Source organism: Microtus ochrogaster, linkage group LG3, assembly GCF_000317375.1.
Source record: "Microtus ochrogaster isolate Prairie Vole_2 linkage group LG3, MicOch1.0, whole genome shotgun sequence".
NCBI classification, from domain to species: Eukaryota; Metazoa; Chordata; class Mammalia; order Rodentia; family Cricetidae; genus Microtus; species Microtus ochrogaster.
Window position 1 is genome coordinate 34,766,893 of NC_022029.1, and position 19,690 is coordinate 34,786,582.

General features: G+C 40.5%; 1 protein-coding gene across 11 annotated transcripts in view; it reads left to right on the forward strand.

Annotated features, from left to right (window-relative positions):
- Positions 1-19,690, forward strand: part of Slc8a1 (solute carrier family 8 member A1) — a 299,892-nt gene that overhangs the window by 217,360 nt on the left and 62,842 nt on the right. For 9 of the 11 annotated variants that reach the window (XM_026785858.1, XM_013351349.2, XM_013351351.2 and 6 more), the window contains exon 3: positions 18,524-18,630. In XM_026785858.1, the coding sequence (XP_026641659.1) occupies positions 18,524-18,630 (107 nt within the window). Of the gene's footprint in view, positions 1-18,523; positions 18,631-19,153; positions 19,252-19,690 lie in introns of those variants that run through there. The other 2 variants (XM_026785863.1, XM_026785864.1) reach the window with 1 other exon arrangement.

A 19,690-nucleotide genomic window follows, 5' to 3' on the forward strand; every position in this document is an offset into this window, starting at 1 on the left:
TCCTGGAACTAGCTCTTGTAGACCAGGCTGGCCTTGAACTCACAGAAATCCGCCTGCCTCTGCCTCCCAAGTGCTAGGATTAAAGGCATGCACCACCACCACCTGACTGCCCTGATCATTTGTACTAGGTTTTTTTTTTTTAATAAGACTTCAGCTTATGTGTGTGTCATGCTGCATTGTATTTCTCTCTCTCTGTGTCTCTGCCTCTGCCTCTCTCTCTCTCTCTCTCTCTCTCTCTCTCTCTCTCTCACACACACACACACACACACACACACACACACACACACACATACGTTGTCGTTTGAATATTTTTCTGCCTGGAAGAACTTTCTTCTCTTGCATCAAACGATTTATTCTTGATTTTTGTAAAGCCCCTCCTCCTCCTCTGTGCTTCCATAAAACAGAGGCCTACTTACAATTAGTACAAGTGAAAAATATGTAATCTTTGATGTCCGTGTCAGTCCTTTCTCAAATCTGTGAACTCACACTCCCACCTAATATAGGCTCAATGCATAATCCTATCCTTAGTAAAGACTTATGGAATGGATGAAGGGAAAAACACCCTATAGGATCCGACATATGGTTGATAAGTACGTCTGACCTATCCCAGTCAGACCCATGCCATGAGCTTAAATTATCTATGTACCAGTCAGTGCTCACTTACTTGGTGAAATCAAGACTAACAAACCTACTATTTTTTTTATCCTAAAGTTTATGTTGATTGCCCTTGCTGAGAAATGTAAGGAACCATCACAGATTAGAAAGAAGAAAAACTCAAGTACAAATGTATAACAGTGAGCTCAGTCCTGTCAATCATAATTACCAGGAATCAGCCCTAGACTTAATTATCACAGTGTATACGGTGTCAGGCCCCTGGATAATGTCATTACTGTTGACTATGGGGCACTGCCCAGACAGTTTACATAATTCGGGAACGTAAATTTCCAGAGCTGTATAATTGATGGATCTTGTAGCGATATGACAGAACCTCTCCCTTCCCTTCCAGTCTCACCATCCTTTAAACTCTTGTCTAAGGAAGCCTGGCTTTTTGAAGGAAGAGCCAGTCAAAACTGTAATAAAGATTTTGATTACCCTACAGATGCAAGAGAAACCACTAAAAAAGGGAATATGAACATTGTACCAAGGCAGCCACTGAATATAGAAGAAGGAAATCTATAACTACGATAACCTTCTAAATAACACAAAAACTAAATAACATAAAAACCGCAGGCCTATTTCTGTGGAATTAGTAGGATTTACTCACAATATTAACCCTTCCTCTGAGAAATCACTTCAAACCTTCTCTTAGATGACATCTGTTCCCTGGGTTATGTAGCTAACCCAACTTAACTTCAGTTCTACAAGGTGTGTTTGTACCAATGCTAAAATCTAATATGATGTCATCATCATGAATAATTAATGAGGGATTTGTTTGTCTTCTGTCAGTCATCTGTCCCTGCCGCTACCAGTTCTGAGAGGCTTTGGTTCTATAAATATAAGAGAGAACTCCAAAGCGAGGCAGGACAAAAGCGTGGGGAGGCATCAGGTGTTGCTGCGTTTGCATCCACATAGAAAGCCCTTATTTTCCAAAATGAATCTTTCACCCCTCAGACATTATTTCCCCATGCATTTTTGGAAGAAATTGAAGGAGTTTTAGTTTACTGAAAGGGTTGTCAAATTCATACTGAGCAAACATAGTTACAGAATGAGAAAATGAAGTAGCTGAACTGTAATCGCAAAGGCCCTTCACATTTGAGACTGTTTTAAATGAGAAAGTCTTCTGATATTTGCTATTACATTTTTTTGATATTAAGCCTGTGAATTGCATCTATTTTCCCTCCTTTCATTTTTTATGAAACTGAAATTCATGGAAAGTGACTAGATAAGGTCATACTCCTGAAAGCTACAAATCTAGATGAATGTCTGCTCTGCCCACACAATTCTCTGAACCAAAAAAATAGTAATGATGCAGACTTCCTACAAATTTTTCAAAATATAACCTCAATCCTGAAATAACAATGAATATTTGTTTTCTGAACCCTAAGCAAACTGTATACCCCATAATAAATCGAAATTATTCTAGAAGCCACTTACAAAGGCCCCCCTACAATGTTCACTTGAAATGTAGCCACATCAGAAAGAAGTTGATAATTAATTGACCAATCTCTTACCAAATACTTCCTCGCTGTGTCTGGCCCAATAGTTCAGTTTTATTAAACAGTGTCATGTTTTGGCATTTTGTAAGCCAGCTGTGGTTCTCTAAAGCTTAACTGGGGGAAAACGTTCATTAGAACAAAGACCATGAACGAGGCGGGTGCGGGAGGAAGCAAAGCTCGTTTTCCCTTCAAAGCTAATAAAGTCCATTCTGGCTTTGCTAATTTTGATTTTAAGCTTCAAATTGCTCTAACCATTGAACAGCGAAATTGTTCCTTGCTAATTTTGTCTTCTCTATAAAGTGCCCTGAGTCCCTTCCATTAAGAACAAGGGATTGAAAATGATGAGTCTTCACTCTTAGGTCAGCGGGATACCCAGAAAGGGTCATAAAGGCCACCAAGGTGCTGTACTGGGGAGTTCAATCAGCGGCCACAGTGTGTCTGTTGGGTTTGCAAAGTCAATTTGGATTCCTAATTGATGTTGGTTTTAATTCTTATGTGTTGTTATCAGCTCTTCCGGAGGCCTCTTTTTCAAACAGGCACCCTCTCAACATCGTCAGATGCCACTGCAAAGCCAATTTCTTCCATAATTAGTCCCTTTCAATTAAGACAATTAAGGCCCTTTTAAAAATAGAAAGCTGCTTCCTAAGTGCCACACACATACAAATATATACCATTACTAATCATTTTTACCAAAAGAAAATAAGTCACCTTCGGGTTTCTTGTTTAGTTTTTGGTGAGGGTTGATGCACTAGAACACTGGTCCCTGTAAGAAGAGAACAACGCAGGAACAGGCACCAGGATGAAGGAAGGGATGCTGATATGATGATGGTTTAGTTTTGAGTGTTTATTACTTCTCCTTCACTCTTCATAGATGTGTCTGTAGATGGGCATTTGTTGGAGGTCAAAGGCTGTAAGTCGTGATTCTATACAGCCGTCCATACTTTAGGAAGCCCAAACTTCCACTGCTTAAGCCATTAAATTTATAAAGTGCCCCTCAGCATGATGGACAGTGTGGAAAAGACAGTGATTACAGAGCCAACAGAACAACCGGAAGGTGGTTCCTTCTGAAGTTCGCATGAGCTTGTACTTAATTTTAGAAAGGGGGAGACTCAGCAAAGGTTTGCTACCAATAGTGGTAAGCTTGCCTTCAGCAGCCAGAAAGGAAAAAAACGGGGGTAACAAGTACTCAAATACCTGACATGGAACTAGGTAGAGTCTGGAAATGAATTTTACATTGAGTCTAGAGGCCACTAGTTTTGAGATAGTGGATGATTTCATTAAATTTCAATTTGTGTAGGGTGATGTGGCACAGGCCTTGAATCCCAGCACCTGGAAGGCAGAGGCAGGCAAATCTCTGTGAGTTGGAGGCCAGCCTGGTCTACAGAGTAAGTTCCAGGACAACCAAGAATACACTGAGAAACCCTGTCTCAAAAAACATAAAGTAAACAAATAAAAAAATCAATTTGCTTCTCTTTCTAATGAGAGGCGAACATGGATGTCCATGATAAGGATTGGGAGATTTTTCTTTTCTTCTAGACTAGAAAATGAAGCATTTAGGAAGGCAAAGGCTAAATCTGAATGGCAACGCCTAATGCTATGTTGACGACAACCTGAAAATAGAGACAGGAGGCTTGGCTTTGGCAGAGCAAGGGATTTAGAGAGAATTATTTTTTAGGAAGCAAACGTGAGGCTTTTTGAGGTAAGCAAGAGGGCCTTCTGGGGAAACAACATTGACAACTAAATCCTGAAAACCTTCCCCCCTAAACTAAAGCCAAAAGTGTCTTCTCTTGCGCATGGACACACAGAGTTTCCAAATGGTGAAATTAAGACATAGAAACCAGTGGAGTAAGAGGGTCTGAAGGAGGTTACTATCCATAGTGTCAGAAAAGGTTCCAGATATTAATAAAAACCAAAAGGAGAGTGGTCGCCTATGAAGGCCTAATGCCAAATAGCTTAGCCAAAGAAAAACACATGCTCAAGATTTTCCTTCCATTTATTAGGAGCTAAATATTTTCAAAGTGTCCAGGTGAGAGAACCAGAGACTTAATCACAGATCCCCTCCATCCACCAGTCACTTAGTGGATGCACCACCTGAGACGGTGGACTTGCCACCTGTGATCCCCAACATCGAGACCGTTAACTAATTTGTTGTTTCCATTTCTCTATTTGTTAAGTCTTAACAAGGAACCAGTACTTACCTAGATAACCCAGAAAATGTTTTAAGCAAAAGAACACACAGTATCTTGAAGCTGTCCACATTGTTAGGATTCTGCTTAGTCAGAAAGAATGCGAGTAGTCTCAACCTTGGGATTCAGACAGGGGCTCACTGGCAACTTACCGTCTTTTGGGGTAAACAAGGATGGGGGGTCTCTCAAGTGCGAGATTAGTTTTTGTTTTGTTTTGTTTAGATTTTCAGGGAAAGATAGCTAAAAAAAGGTATCCTGAATATCCGATTTGAGAAAACAAATGTGTCTCTCATTGATTTCTCCTGATGTTAGGAAGGGAACTTTCCTGAACTCCTTAACATCTATTCCCTTAGCTGTTTATTCTCTGTAGTTAACGAGTGCTTGCGATGCATCCAGTCCCTTCTGCTTTTCTCGTCGGAAACTCTTCAGCCTGATGATGGAAGAATTCTATTTCTATAGGTGAGGAATAAGAAAACGATGAAGTGATTTGCACGAGACCATGGACAGGCCCGTTGCAAAAGACCCAGTTCTTCACTTGACACGATGTCTTTCAGGGTGAAAAGGGGCACCTGTCACAATATTTCAGTGCATAATAAAATCACATGCAATAAATACTATTATTGTGCTTGTCTCACAGTGCACGAACTGGAGCCTCCAGAGTAAAGGGCAAATGTAAGTACAGGTAGGAAATGGGAAGCAAGAAGCCAGCCACCTGAGCCTTGCCACTGAGAAGGCTTCTTAAGTCCTTTCACCTTGTCAATAATGTGGAGAGGCTCCGAATCATGGGCCCATTGACATAACTACTATTATTATTAATTACTCACGGGAAAATAACATTAGAACAATTTAAACTCACCTAGGAACTTGTTGAAGACTCCTTTGCCATAAGCAAAACTGAACCCCACCTGGCCTTCCAACCTCACACCTCGCTTGTTAGCCAAGATTTCTGTTACCGAATTTTTCATAAACAATGGGTATATACCATGAAATACAGAATTAAAATCGAGATGTGTTTTTGAGCAAAAATATGGAAAGCTTAATTTAATGTAAAGTAGCTCTCAAATATTAAACAAAGAGAGCTGAGATGAGATGGCTCGGTGGGAAAAGCAACTGCCTTGGAGCACAAGGACCTGAGTTCCATCCCAAGATCCTGCATTAGGAAAGCTGCACATGGCAGTGCACGCTTGTAGTCCCAGCACCACTGAAGAGAATGCAGCACACCACCAGGGCACACTGGCTAGCCTGCCTTACCTACTTGCTAACTTTCTGGCCAATGACAGACCTTGTCTCAAAAAAGATAGACAACATTAAAAAATAATGCTGGAAGCTGTCCTCTGACCTCCACATGTATTTTAAACATATGCAGGCATGATTTGATACACATGTGGACACGGACACACACGAAGTCACAGAACAGAAATGTGGAATCTAAAAATCAGCATCAGTTCACGGCTTCCTGGCTTATTCTTGCTATGTTCAAGCAAGTATTTGGTGTCTGTCTCTATGTATATTTTATGCAAGCGCATGCAGAGAGATTAGTTTGCTACAGTCTTCTGTGGTTATGAAGATGGGAAGGGAGGAAATAAAAAAAAAAGGAAGAATACAAGTTTAAAGATCTAAGAAAGTCCAACTGATCTATCAATAATTCGAAAGAAGGCTCCTGAGATATTTTCAGCGTATTCCTGGGGCTGACCTGCAACATTCCAAGAGTGCAATCCTCCTGTTGTTCTCCCCAGAAACTCTCTACCTTGAGCAATATATATATAATATGCATATACATATACATACACACACACATATATATGAAATAAGGTCTAAAAGCAATAATCTTTGGGAAAAGTCTAATGCTGATGAAGGAGGGCTTTTGAGAAAACTTGGGGAAATACCCTTCCTTGCAGTTGAACCTTATCAATTTTGTTTTATTCTAAGTTCTTACAGAAGGCTGTTGGAAGATTTTTGTTGGCTGGTAGAGGTTGCAGTCTCTCCATAGCCTGGCAGCCTATCTCAATAGCTGAGCAACACGGGACTTCTTCCCTCCAGCAGATCTTCCGGTCTCTACCTGCCCTTATCTGGAGAATGTCCCTGAGTCTGGAGGACTGACTTGTCTGAAAGTTGTCTCTAAACCAGATCTCTGTCTCTATGCCAGATGTCTATCGTATCTTTAGCTTGAACCCTGACACAGATCCGTGCTTGGAGGCTCCCTTGCCACACATATAATAACTTAAGACTTGTGCTACGAGCCTTGTGATAGGAACACACCGCTTAGTGCAAATTAGGGTTTGTCCTCAGGCTCCCAATCCTGTATATTCCTTATACTCTGGAACAAAGTTGATCTGATCCACTGAAATCTGTCTCCTGGAGGGATGTCTCCATTTGTGCTCATGTCCACCTGCAAAGCTTTCTGTTGCCACTACTGCCCCTTCCCCTCTCAATCTGGTGGCCCATAGGCCAAAAGGGAAAGAGTACCACTCACAGAAAGAAGGCCATGGCAGATTAAAATTAAGGGACTGATATTAGTTTCTAAACTTGAACCTAAGAAATGTATTATTTGGCATAGAAAAGATGTTCTTTGTCCCTTCATTTTCCCCCTACTCTGAGAATCTTACCATGTTCCCACGACTGACTTCAGGCTCTCAATCCTTCTAAACTCTGGAATTGCAGGCGTGCACTGTCACTCCTAGCTTCCCACAAGACACTCTTAATAGTAGCCTCAATGCTGAGGAGTTCATCGAAATAATGTTTTCTAGAGAAGCCAGTTTCAAGTACAGCAAACAATGTCATATTACAGAAGTATACAGCATCTTGAAAACCAATTAGGGAATGCTATGTTGAGGATCAGGAGAAGTTACTGAAGTTTGAAGTCAGAGCTTTGCACATGCTAAGATAACATTCTGTCCTTAAGTTACACCCCTGATCCGTGAATACATTTGAAGATGCTAAAAATCCTTCATCATTATGTTCAAAGTGTGTCTCTCTCATAGAGTCTATAATACAAATGCTGTTAAATATTAAAAATGGACCAAGGTCTATTTTGTCAAATTTCAACCATCATGGCCAACCATTCTGTCTGATCCTTGATCCATTTTATTTTTTACTGAATGAATAATTGTCTCAGCATGTGGCTTTAATAACAATCCCCGGCTCCTTATACATTTATTCCCTTAAGACTGATGATTATTGACTCCAACTGAGTAAGGTAATCATTAGGTTAATATGTAAATACCATAAAGTTATGGACAGTCTCCAGGATACCTTTGTCTCTTTTTCTTAATAGACTTTGCTAGTGTAGTTTTGTTGGTATCCTGTCAAATTAGATCAGAACTCGGTAGGTATTAGAATGTCTAGCACACTAGTTACTGGAACAGTGGCTCTGTATTCCTGCTGCATCACCTGAAATCGTCAAAGCTATCTTCCAATGAAAGGACCATTGCTCATGGGTTCTCTTGATTGTTTGTTTGTTTGTTTCAAGAAGGATAACTTGTGAGTTTCTCAGATTGCTTCCATGTTTTTAGGAGGATTTTGATTGTTAAAAAATTGTTTTTACTTTGTTTACTTTGTCTTAGAGCCAAGGTTTTATGTTGTAGCCCAACCTGACATGCCATTGGCCATGTAGCCCAGGCTAATTCTGTCTTCCTGCCTTCACCCCCATATTTCTGTGATTACAGACATGAGCCAAGATGTTGGCTTTATATTCTGAGACTAAAGTTTATAACTAAGAGCTAAAGATGCAAAAAAATAAAAGGATAAATTATTTGTTACTGTTTTCAATTTTTTTAAAAAAAATATCAAGAGCCGGGCGGTGGTGGCACACGCCTTTAATCCCAGCACTCGGGAGGCAGAGGCAGGCGAATCTCTGTGAGTTCGAGACCAGCCTGGTCTACAAGAGCTAGTTCCAGGACAGGCTCCAAAGCCACAGAGAAACCCTGTCTCGAAAAACCAAAATATATATATATATATCAAGTACTTGCCATTTCATTTAAAACATGAACAGAGGAAAATAAAAAAGGGCAAGTTGATCTGGAAAATCTTCACTCCAGGATCCTTGGACATTCCTTTGGTCTCCCTGGAGCAGCGAGGTTTTAGCTGTCTTTGTCCCGCACTCTGTTTGAAGCAATGATTTCAATTACCACTTAACAAGGAGAAAGAGAACAGGGTGCAAATGACAGTCCTGGAGAATTACTTTGATTTAGCCACTTCGGGAACTCTCATCTTCAGTCTATCTAATGACAGACTGGCAGCATCACTATTTGCCAGGCTCTATTTCACAGAAGGAGCTCCAGGAAGAGGGACTTCAGACTCTCTGACTTGCGACTGGTGGTGAATAAGGACCCAGCAGAGCTGGAATTGCGAAGCTAATCATAATGACATTGTTTTCCTTGCATCTTTGAGTTCAGGGTCCTGCACTTGGCTATCTCAGTATATAGGGTGTGGTCCAGAGCTGTAGCTGAGAGTGGATTTGGGAGGACTGCCCCCTACTTCCTAAGTTGTTTCCTGACTTTAATCCCCACCATTTTCCAATTACCCCTTTGATGACTGGACAGACAAGCAAAGAATTTCAAAGATTGGCCACTACTTTCCAGCTAGGCAATGTGGTACCACTGAGCCTCTGTCCCCACCATACTTAAATAACAAGAGCCTAACATTTATTGCCCTTTACAAAATTATTTACCATATGATCTTGTGACAACCTGTGGAGCTCCATCAGCCAAACTTCATTAACAATAACACTCATTATTTGATCATCACAGCACTGCAAACACATCATAATTGCCCTGTGTGAGGTCTATTATTCCCATTTAATAAACTGTTTCATCGATGTTTTGAGAGAAGCCAGGTAGAACCCACTCAATTACCTAAACAAGAAAGCTCCAGAGCCAAGTGAGGAACCCGATCATAAGAGCTTCTTTTGCATACTTTCGCCCAAAAGAATAAACAGATGGAATCATGGGTACATTTCCTGTCACCATCTTGGCGTGAGATATTAAAATTCCCTGACGTGTCGGTGCCTAACGTTTCTCCCTAGCTTCCTAACCATAATTAAGAGTATTAATATAGATAGGAATAGCAACCTGTTCATATCTGGAATGTTTACAAGAAGAGAGAGTTGATTTAGATCACTTAAGAAAAAATAGCTAATATCTACTCAGGAGTCTCCTCTGACTTTCACTCCCTTTTCCTAAGCCCAAATCAAAGAGCAGCTCACTGATCAATTCTGGGAGAGGAGGGAAAAGTTTAAAGTCTAACAGGAATTTAAGCCATGCAGAGCAATCTTCTTGCTCCTTGTGGAGAGAGAGAAATGAATACCAACAAGGGAGCTAGAGAGGGCCCGTGGTGGTGAGTGAGCTTGGCGCCTGCCTCCTAAAGGGGGGCAGACATAACCTATGATTAGAGCCTTTTCCTTTTCAAACAAGTGCTGTTCCTAGCATTTTCATAAAACCTTAGACTCCTGGGGAAGGAAATAAGCCCTGGAAGCCCGACCTGGGGTAACAGCCACCAGAAATACTTAGCATGTCAAAGGAGGCTGGCAGCTCTTGATGCTGAGGGAAGCAGGCAGCTTTCAGTAAGGATGCTGCTGAGATCCTGGTCTGAGGGGAAGTGGAGCTGACAGACACAGGCAAGGTACTTAACTTTGATATAAATGGCTTGCCCTGTCTCCTGGCATGCTGCGCCCCAGCTTCTTCTTGGCAATACTCGCAGAAATTGGAGGCTTTACTGAAAGTTCTACATAGTCTTACACTTTCTCACCCAAGAAAACAGTCCTCTGTGAAGACTGATATATCATAAAATTTGCAGGTTTTTATTTTCCCCAGCACTGGCTCTCTGAGGTAAACCACAGATACCACAGCAGCAAATCGATTTAAAAGTATACAATTCAGTGGGTTTAGTATGTCCTCGGAATTTGCAGCCATCACTGATATCAAATTCAGAAACTTTATCCGTAAAGTAAAACCCCATACTCACCCATGGCATTTTAGCAACCTAGAGAAATTCTTCTGATATATTCTCTGTTTCTGGATATGCCCATTCTGGGGTGTGTGTGTGTGTGTGTGTGTGTGTGTGTGTGTGTATGTGTGCACGCGCGCATGTGCACACACAAATGGAATTATACAGTATGTCATCTTTGATGCCTTGCTGCTTTCACTGAACATGCTCTCTAAAGTTTTTCTATGCTTTAGTATATATCAATACTTCTTTCTTTTACATTGCCGTGTTATATTCTGTTTTGTAAATAGATCCTGTTTTTCTCATTCATCCATTGATTGATAAATTCTTGTCTTGTTTCCAATTTTTATTTTCTTTGCCACACACCTAGAAGTAGACTTGTTGGTGCTGCGGTGACTCCACACACCTAGAAGTGAAATTGTTGTCCCTGTGGCAACTCTCTTTTTAAACATCTGAGAACCTTCCCGCTCTGTTCACTGTACTACTTTGCAGTTCTGCTGGTAGTGGGTGAAGATCTTAATTGTTCCACGTTCTCACTTAACACGTTATCGGCTTCATCACGTCCATCCTGGTGAGACTTGGTATCTCAGTGCAGCTTGGACTTGATTTTCCCTGGCGGCTAATCATGCATGTATTAGCCATTTGAATCTCTTCTTTAGGGAAATACCTATTCAGATTCTTCTCCCCTGGGTGTGCAGTCTGTGTGTCTTTTTGAGTTGTGGGATGCTCTCCTGAAGACTCACTTCAGGTCCCGGGGATACGGACCTCACTCGTGACTTGAGAAGTTGCAGGGATCTTTACGGTCAGTCCAGCAACACTTCTAAGTGTGAAAGTAGAGTGCGCATGTGCATTAAGTCCCAGTTCCCCCACGTGGTCTCCTCCGCACAAGACTCAAAGGCTTTCTGGGGAACCAGGAAGAGAGAGGAGACAGCACCATGTTTGGTGCCATTGACATCTTAGTTTTTATTTACTCTGTGACAAACAACGTTGTGTAAAACATGTGAATAGAATTCCTATCTGCTGCTGAGAGGGAAATGGTTCTTCACGAGCGTAAGCACAGCTGCCTGGATGCCAAAGGAATTTTTCTCACCTATGTCATGAAGGTTGCCTGCTGAGAGGAAAGACAACTTCCAGGTACACCACAGAATTCAACGAAAGGCAAAACCAAGACTCCTGTGTTTGTGTTTCAACTCAGATTGCTCATTAGATGTAATGTTTTGTTTTGTCTGGGACTTTCTCACAATCCCATCCATTCTATCTATACCTAATGTCATAAAAAGATCACTACTGAAATGAAAGACACAGATTAACACCAAGCCAATAATGGTATGTGATATCAATTCCCACTTTCTTTAATGCAGTTTTTTAGACACCAGGATACACATTCTTGTAGTGCAAATTTTAATTGGTTTTAATAATAAAAACCTGAAGTCAGATATAGCAGTCCATGAAATCCTGAAAGATCAGAGAAGCCTAGCAACGAGCTGCTAGTTCTTACCAATAGTGAATCCTCAGATTGAATGGACAGTCCTGTCTCTATGAATCGTTAGACTGAATGCTGTGAGCTCCTGTCTCCTCCCTCTTTATATTCCTCTCTCTGCCCAGTTATTTCCCTTTCTCTCTCCACCTCCCTCATGATGGGATTAAAGATGTGTGATTCCCAAGTACTGGGATTAAAGGTGTGTTCCACCACTGCCTGGCCTCTGTGGCTTAACTGTGGCTAGCTCCACACTCTGATCATCGGGCAAGCTTTATTTGTTAAAGCACAAACAAAATATTACCACGCAGTCTATATGGCCAATAGCCAGTTACCAGCCCTGACCAAATATTAGAATCATCTGAAACGTCTTTTAAAATTTTGTTTGTACTGGGTCTCCACAACTAAAGAGTTTTATTTAACTTATCTGGAGTGAAACCAGAGATTGACAGTTTGCAATGATCCAAGGTGATTTTGACATGCAGGGATATCTGGAACAAACTCAACCTTCACCAACCTCTTAATCTATTATCTAATTTAAGAGTTCATTGGTCTTCTTATCATGGCTTCTTGGACTTCACCGTGCATAGGAATCGTCTGGAAACATTGAAATTTGGATACTCATTTTGGTAGACAGGAGTGGACCTGAAATTATCCAGTTGTATCAGGCAGCCCTGAATGAGGTTAAGCCTACTGTTCAGCTACTCAGTCATCAGTTTTGGTGAAGCCCTGTGTGTTTACATGACATTTTCCAATTAAAGCTTTATCTCTTCTTCAAAGATTTAACCTCTCAAGGCAGCCATCCAGCCATCATAGACTGCACCATGTCCTGTATTTCTTTCAAAAATAGAAATGAAATTCTATCCTTGTTCATACAAGAAGTCTTTGTGAATGTAAAGATAAAATAACAAGTCTACATTTAACCTAAAGCAATGGTCTCCATCATTTAATGTGGTCATAAACTTTCTGAATAGTTGACTATGGAACCTGGTGGTTGGCAGTAGGTCATATAATTCAAAGGAGTTGGTTCTTGAAGCCAGTTCAGGAAATAAACACCTAAGTTGGCTACCACTGACTTCTTTTGAGTCTAATTTCCTCTGTAAATCGTAGGAAGTAAGAATTACTTCTAGGAACGTCAGGAAGACCTATGGATTAAGAAATAAAAAGTGCCTGATTCGACTCGCCTCTGAGTGTGCCTGAATGAGGGTAAATCTTAAGGGGGGAAGGTATGGATGCATCCAAATCTGTGATGTTCTCAGTGAAACTTTCATTGTTAGAATCCGGAAAGGAATTCCTCCTCTCTAATCTCCAGGGTCGTCTTTTTTCTTGCCATCTTCTTCTGACACCAAGGGCAGACCTAGAAAAATAAAGCCACAGAAAGACAAAGTAAAATTGAAATTAATTTAAAAAAAAGAAATAGGAATGCCACTCTTGCTTAATGAAAACTAAAGTATATTTTAACGAGATTTTCTGTTTCAACCACCACTAAGAAAGTCATGACTTTCTTTCCTTCATCAGTGACTCACCACAAGACTCTCTGGTAGTCTGTTTGAAGTTCAGTCCTATGAGAGTCATCAGATAAGAGGGACTAAGAAGTAGAAACATACTGGTGTGTGTACATGAAAGGTCCCACCAAGATCAGAAGGGATGATCTGTATTTTTCAACTAAATAGCTCCTTTCATAGCTGAATATTTAGAAAAATGAAATGAAAATAGTTTCTGTAAACGTCTTGGTCCCGTTGAGAAATATTTTATTGTTATCGTAAGATTTTCTACTGGTATATTCAGTTCTAGAAAAGGCATTTTTTGTAGTTAAGGATGGAAAGGATCAAGTGAGTTCTCCTCTCTGTGTTTAGAACAGTCATGATTGCTGAAAATAGCAAGGCACTTGTTTTTCTATTCGTTCCTCATCAGAGCAATAATGTGCGAGTTCTGCTTGCTTAAAGGACTGTGCTTACCCAACTCTTTCAGGCTTGATTTTTGTCATCCTGTCAACTGAAAGAAATAGCATTTCTCTGACATCCTTCTATGGCTGAACAAAGCAGAAAGGCCAGTAGCATCCTGTAATAGGGTTTCCGTGTGTCAGTGGGACTTCATGATCCCCTGATCCTTGAGACTCCATTTCTATTGCCAAATCCTAGAAAGCAAGAGCATGCTTTCAATGATTACACAGACAGTCTAGCTGCAGTAACACCAAACCAGTCCCAGCTCATGCAGCATGCTCAGTGGTAGATGAGCTGGAACCTTGGTCTTCAAGGTTTAGACTCTGCTAAGTGAGAAACAGCAGATGAGGAGGGAGTTTCTCGTGAATTTCTCGTGAAAATTATATTGGTTAGTTTCACCATTGCTACCTTCTGTTCTGAAGTAAAAGGTAAACATAACAAGCCATGATTCCTGACTATTCTGTCTTGATTTAAAGAATTAACTCAGGGCTGACTTCATCTTGCTACTTTAGATTAACTGAAATGGCCTTTAATAATCACATTTCCTATTAATAGCTTTACTGTACGAGAGAAGCTAAATCAATATATAATTTAACGGCTTGTCTTGCCAAGGGCATTATTGATTTTGTCTCTAATGATGTTGAAATGATATGCTGTTATGCAAATGATATCTATTCTAGGTGTCTTTAGAAAGGCATATATGGATATTTTCTTTTATATAGATATAGTTTTTCATCTCAATTGCCAAATGCTGAAATATTTTCAGAGAATTCTGATCCTGATGAATAAAGATGCTCCAATGATAAATTGCAAACAAGTTTTATGGGCTATTGTAGCTATCGTCTTGGGGTATAGAAAATAAAGCTATTGCAATGTGTTCTAGTTTCATTTCTGTTACTATGATTAAGTACCCTGACTACAAGCAATGTAGGGGACGAAGGGTTTGTTCTTACCTTAGCATTCCAGGCTACAGTCCATTATTGCAGGGAAGTTGAGGCAGGGATTTAAGCAGTTAATCACATCACACCCACAATCAAGAACAGAGAGAAACAAATACACCCCCACTACCTGCTTATTGTTTTCAGCTTTCACTTCTGTGATGTAGTTGAGTGCCCAGCCCATGACATGTACCGCCACATTAAGATGGATCTTTCCACCTCAATTAACAATCAAGACAGGCCCCACAGATATTCCCACAGTTCAACCTGACCTGGGTGATTCCTCCATTGAAACTTGGGTCCCAGCTGCTTCTAAGTTGTATCAAGTTGATGACTAGGCTAGACTGTATCCAGTTGGCACTTAAGACTAACTAGCACATGATGGTAGAAGAAGACCTTCTGCAGTGATAACAAATAAAATGTCAGTGGGTGATTTGGGGGTACTGCATAAATTGTCATATTGTCACTTGGGCATAAAATCAGTGTCTCTCTTATACACTGACTCTCTAGAAAGACTACTGCATGTATATGAACTAGGCTTTCTTTATTTCTTTATATCACACAATTATATCTGTGACACACTGTGGGACTGGGAACACTGTATGGGTCATATAATAAGAAGTAAAAGCATTGCAACCTGACTTGTTATCCTGGGGGCTTCCAAGTGTGATGCTCCCTACTGTGAAGGGCCTTTACAATGAATGCTGAGCATCAGTTCGAAGGACAATAGCTACCATGGCGCTTTTGGTTTCCTTCACATTTCCTTGCCTGTTCTCATGACATTGCTTGTTTCAGGACAGATTTTCAATCCCAGTTTAAGATTGCAAAAATGAAAGGTAGAAATTAACACCTAAAGAACAAGTTTGTTAAGAAAAGGAAAAGAGAAAGAGAGAACTTTGGTCAAATTTTGAATGGTAAATTTAATCTAACCTAAAATAACAGATACTGTCTAATTTTCGGAAAGAAACTACATTTCCAGAATTGCTGCATATAAGCCCTCTTGGGCTTCTTATAGTATTTTGGATTTTCCAAATGTAAATTAACAACTAAATATCCCAAACTGGTCAGGTCAACTGACTTTTTTTTTGCTGCTTTTTTTTGTTTAATTTATTAATTCATTGGGTTTTTTTTTAAGACTCTCTTTTCTCATTTTACATATGAATCCCAGTTTCTACTCCCTCTACCTTCTCCCACCCCACCCCTATTCACTTCTCAGAAAGAGTAAAATTCCCTATGGGGAGTCAACAAAGTCTAGCACATTGCTTTGAGGCAGGACCAAAGCCCTCCCCACTATATATAGACTGAACAAGTTAATCCTCCAAAGAGAATAGGTTCAAAAAAGCCAGTACAAGAAATAGGAATAAATCCTGGTCTAACTGCCAGTGGCCCCCATAGTCTGCCCCACATTCAGAGGGTCTAGTTTGGTCCCATGCTGATTCCCTTACTGTCAGACCAGAGTTGGTGGACACCCATTAGCTCAGGTAAGCTGTTTCAGCGGGTATTCCCATCACGGTCTTGACTTCTTTGCTCTTTTTCTCATTCCTCCCACTCTTCAACAGGACTTTGGGAGCTCAGCCCAGTACTCTGCTATGGGTCTCTGCTTCTGCTTCCATCAGTTGCTGGATGAAAGTTCTATGATGAGGTTTAAGATAGTCATTTATCTGATTACAAGACAAGGCCAGTTTGGGCACCCTCTCCACTATTGCTTAGGGTCTTACCAGGGGTCATCCAGTGGGTTCCTGGGAACTTCTCAAGTGCCAGGTTTGTATACACACACACATACACATATGTAATATATATTAAATAGGTGGAATCTAGAAACATGCTCTAAAAATTAGGCAGGAGCTGTGTGTATATGTATATATACCATACTCTTGATAGTTTTATTAATATCTACACTGAAAGAGAGTATTGTTAACAAGAGTCATTTCTAGCTGTTCACCCGCTGTGGTCTTTGGAACACAAATGAGCCCTGGCTTCTCGAGACGGATAAATTGGGATGCAAGCGTCATCATGTTCTGTAGCTGGGAAAGGGAAGGACAATACGAGGCTCCAAGGTCTGGTCTCAGTTTCACAATGTTGAACCTACAAAGGAAGAGTTAGACATTTGGAACAAGGGGCTGGGAAATTCGGAGAACTTCTTTATTCTTTTCTTCATGCTAGGATAAAAGGACAAATGATCATTAGAAAGCCTGTACCTAAGTGAAACCTGGCAGATTTCATCAATGAACTAAAAGCAAGATTGTGGACACACCTCTTTCTAAAAGACTCAGAAAATGTTACCAAAATTAAAGAATCTCCATATCACTAAAACTTTCTGTTTATGTAAACCTATTGTTTCACAAACTTTAATCAGATATTGTCTTAGTAAATGTTATTTTCAAAATCTTGTTAAATCAGTATTTAGGAGGCTCTGGGTAAATTGTAATATATACCACGCTTAAAGTTTGTTAGTTAAAAGGTAATATTAGAATAATCTATTTTCAGATTCAACAAGAGTTATGTCTGGTATCATTAGAGAAGTTTAGATTTGCATAATATTTGCACTTGTCCTGTCTACTCATCAATCATTCAGAGCCATAGGACCATAGGGCATACATTTCTGAAGGCTGGATTGCAGCACTAATTCTCCGTGAAACACCACAATGTATTTATGAAGTTGAAAAAAATATAAATGCCATAGTTTAATGAAAGTTGAAATTCAGCTTGGCACGGGATGAAAATAATTACATAAGCAGTTGTCCCCTCCCTGCCACCACACATTTGACACAGTTGTGTGAAATAGTTTCCATCTTTAGGAATGTAAACAAAACGTGAACAACTTCCAAGGAACTTAAACAAGTTAGATCAGAAGATACCAGGGAGAAAGATAGAAGAGATTCTATTCTCTTCTGTAATGCTTTTACACATATATTATGTTAATCAAAATAAAATGTAATGATAAAATATTACACAAGGGAGCACACCAATTGGTTGCCTAATAGCAAACGAACATCCCTGAAAAGTTATATGTGCAAGTAACATTATGCAGATTGAGCAGGATGTCTTTCCATATTTAAGACTATACATTAAATATAATGAAAACACATGTACATATACATGAGAATGTATGTATGTGTATATTATATTATATATTATATTATATATGTATAATCACATGTTATACATGGAAAAGGAGACCATGACTTTTTTTTTTTAAGAAAAGAGAAGTATATGGGAGAGTCTGGAGGAAGGAGAAGGAAGAGAGAAAATAATGTAATTATGTCATAAATGCAGCAAAAATTTTTAAAATATAATGCTTGGAAATAAAGTAAAACACAGAGAAAGGGAAAATTACCCCACCACTTAGGATAACATGTCTGTTACTATTGTATCGTGTTTTTATTCCCTTTTTATTTGTGTGTATGTTGGAGGCGTGTGGATATGTATGTATGGAGGTGTACCTGCCATGGCAAATGGGTGAAGGTCGGGGGACAACTTGCGGAAGTCAGTTCTCTCCTTCTAGCAGGTGGTTTCCACGGGTAGAACTCGTCACCAGACTGGGTGCCTTAGCCATGGGAACTTCTCACGGGCCCTGTTGTAATGTATTACTTTGCTCTAAAGCACTGGCTTTCAGGACACAGCTAAGACAACACAAGATTTCAATACTTTAATAAGCATTTTTTTTTCTTTTCTTACTAGAATCAGTTTTTCTGCTTTTCTTTCTCATGCCAATGACAAGCTTACTCATGTTGACAACTGTGCTTTGCCCAAGTTCATTCTGTGGCCCTGGGCGAGGAACTATGTTCTCGGTGACTTCTCTAACCTTGCTTTCCTCCTGCCTATGTTCCTTTGCATGCCTCTTCCCCTGTTCGTCAATTTCTGTTCTTCTCTATTTCAGCAAAACAATTGAAGTCAAGGTAATTGATGATGAGGAGTATGAGAAAAACAAGACCTTCTACATTGAGCTCGGAGAGCCCCGCCTGGTGGAGATGAGTGAGAAGAAAGGTGGGGGAGCAGCTCCAGGACTGAGTCCAACAGCTTCTGCTGCCTGTGCCTCCCTGGACGCCTGCATTCTTCAGAACATGACCGCCAATGCACACATACCTCCGCACGCATGTAACAGGGCATAGCGCTCACGCTGGCAGCAGCTGGCCAGAACTGTAGCTCCATGAGCCAGTTATGGCCACTGTGCACCGTGCAAGTCTGAAAGTTAATTTTGAGCAAAAAATCAATCAGGCCTCCCAAGCTGAGGAAACTGGCACAGATACTCTGCCATGTCCAAATTCTAAGCCAGCTTTCTTAGTTGTGGAAGAAGCAGGTGGATTTATGCAAGCAATCCATTCCCACAGAAACCTCAGGGGAGACCAGTGCAGAGCAACCAAGATGCCCTTTTACATACGCCTGAAGGTCATGTGCTGCCAGTTCTCTCTCCGTAACATCATAACATTCGGCTTGGTGGACGTCTAGAGCATGAGTGTGTGACTCCAACCATTTGTTTTGCCTTTGTCTTGTGTCCCCACAGGAAGATCATTACCATTAGAATATTTGATCGTGAGGAATATGAGAAAGAGTGCAGTTTCTCCCTTGTGCTTGAGGAGCCAAAATGGATAAGAAGAGGAATGAAAGGTGTGAGAGTATACACAGACATACCAGCGAGAAAGTGTACTCTTCTCCCTCTCTTGTCTCCCTGCTCTCACACTGGGCTCTCTCCTCTTCCTCGGCTTCCAGTACTAAACTCCATTGCCTCTAAGCTTAGCGGCTTCTTTCCCCTTCCCTTAGAAGTTCACCAAGCAATTCCCATTTTCTCCAGGAAGGACTGACTAACCTTGATTGCCACCAGAGTTGCTAAATATTAACAAATCCTGAAAGAATTTCTGTCATTCAGGAATGAGGAGATAAGAGAATGCCCTCTGCTTTCTGCCACTTCAGAGCCACTTAAAGGCGCAGCTACAAAGGTTCACTCACCCTTCAAGTGCTAGCAATAAAGGCTGACATACCCTGCCAATGACAGTAGAGGGAAAAGCAAGCCCACCTGAATGTTTGTAAGCAGATGAAGGGTGCATGG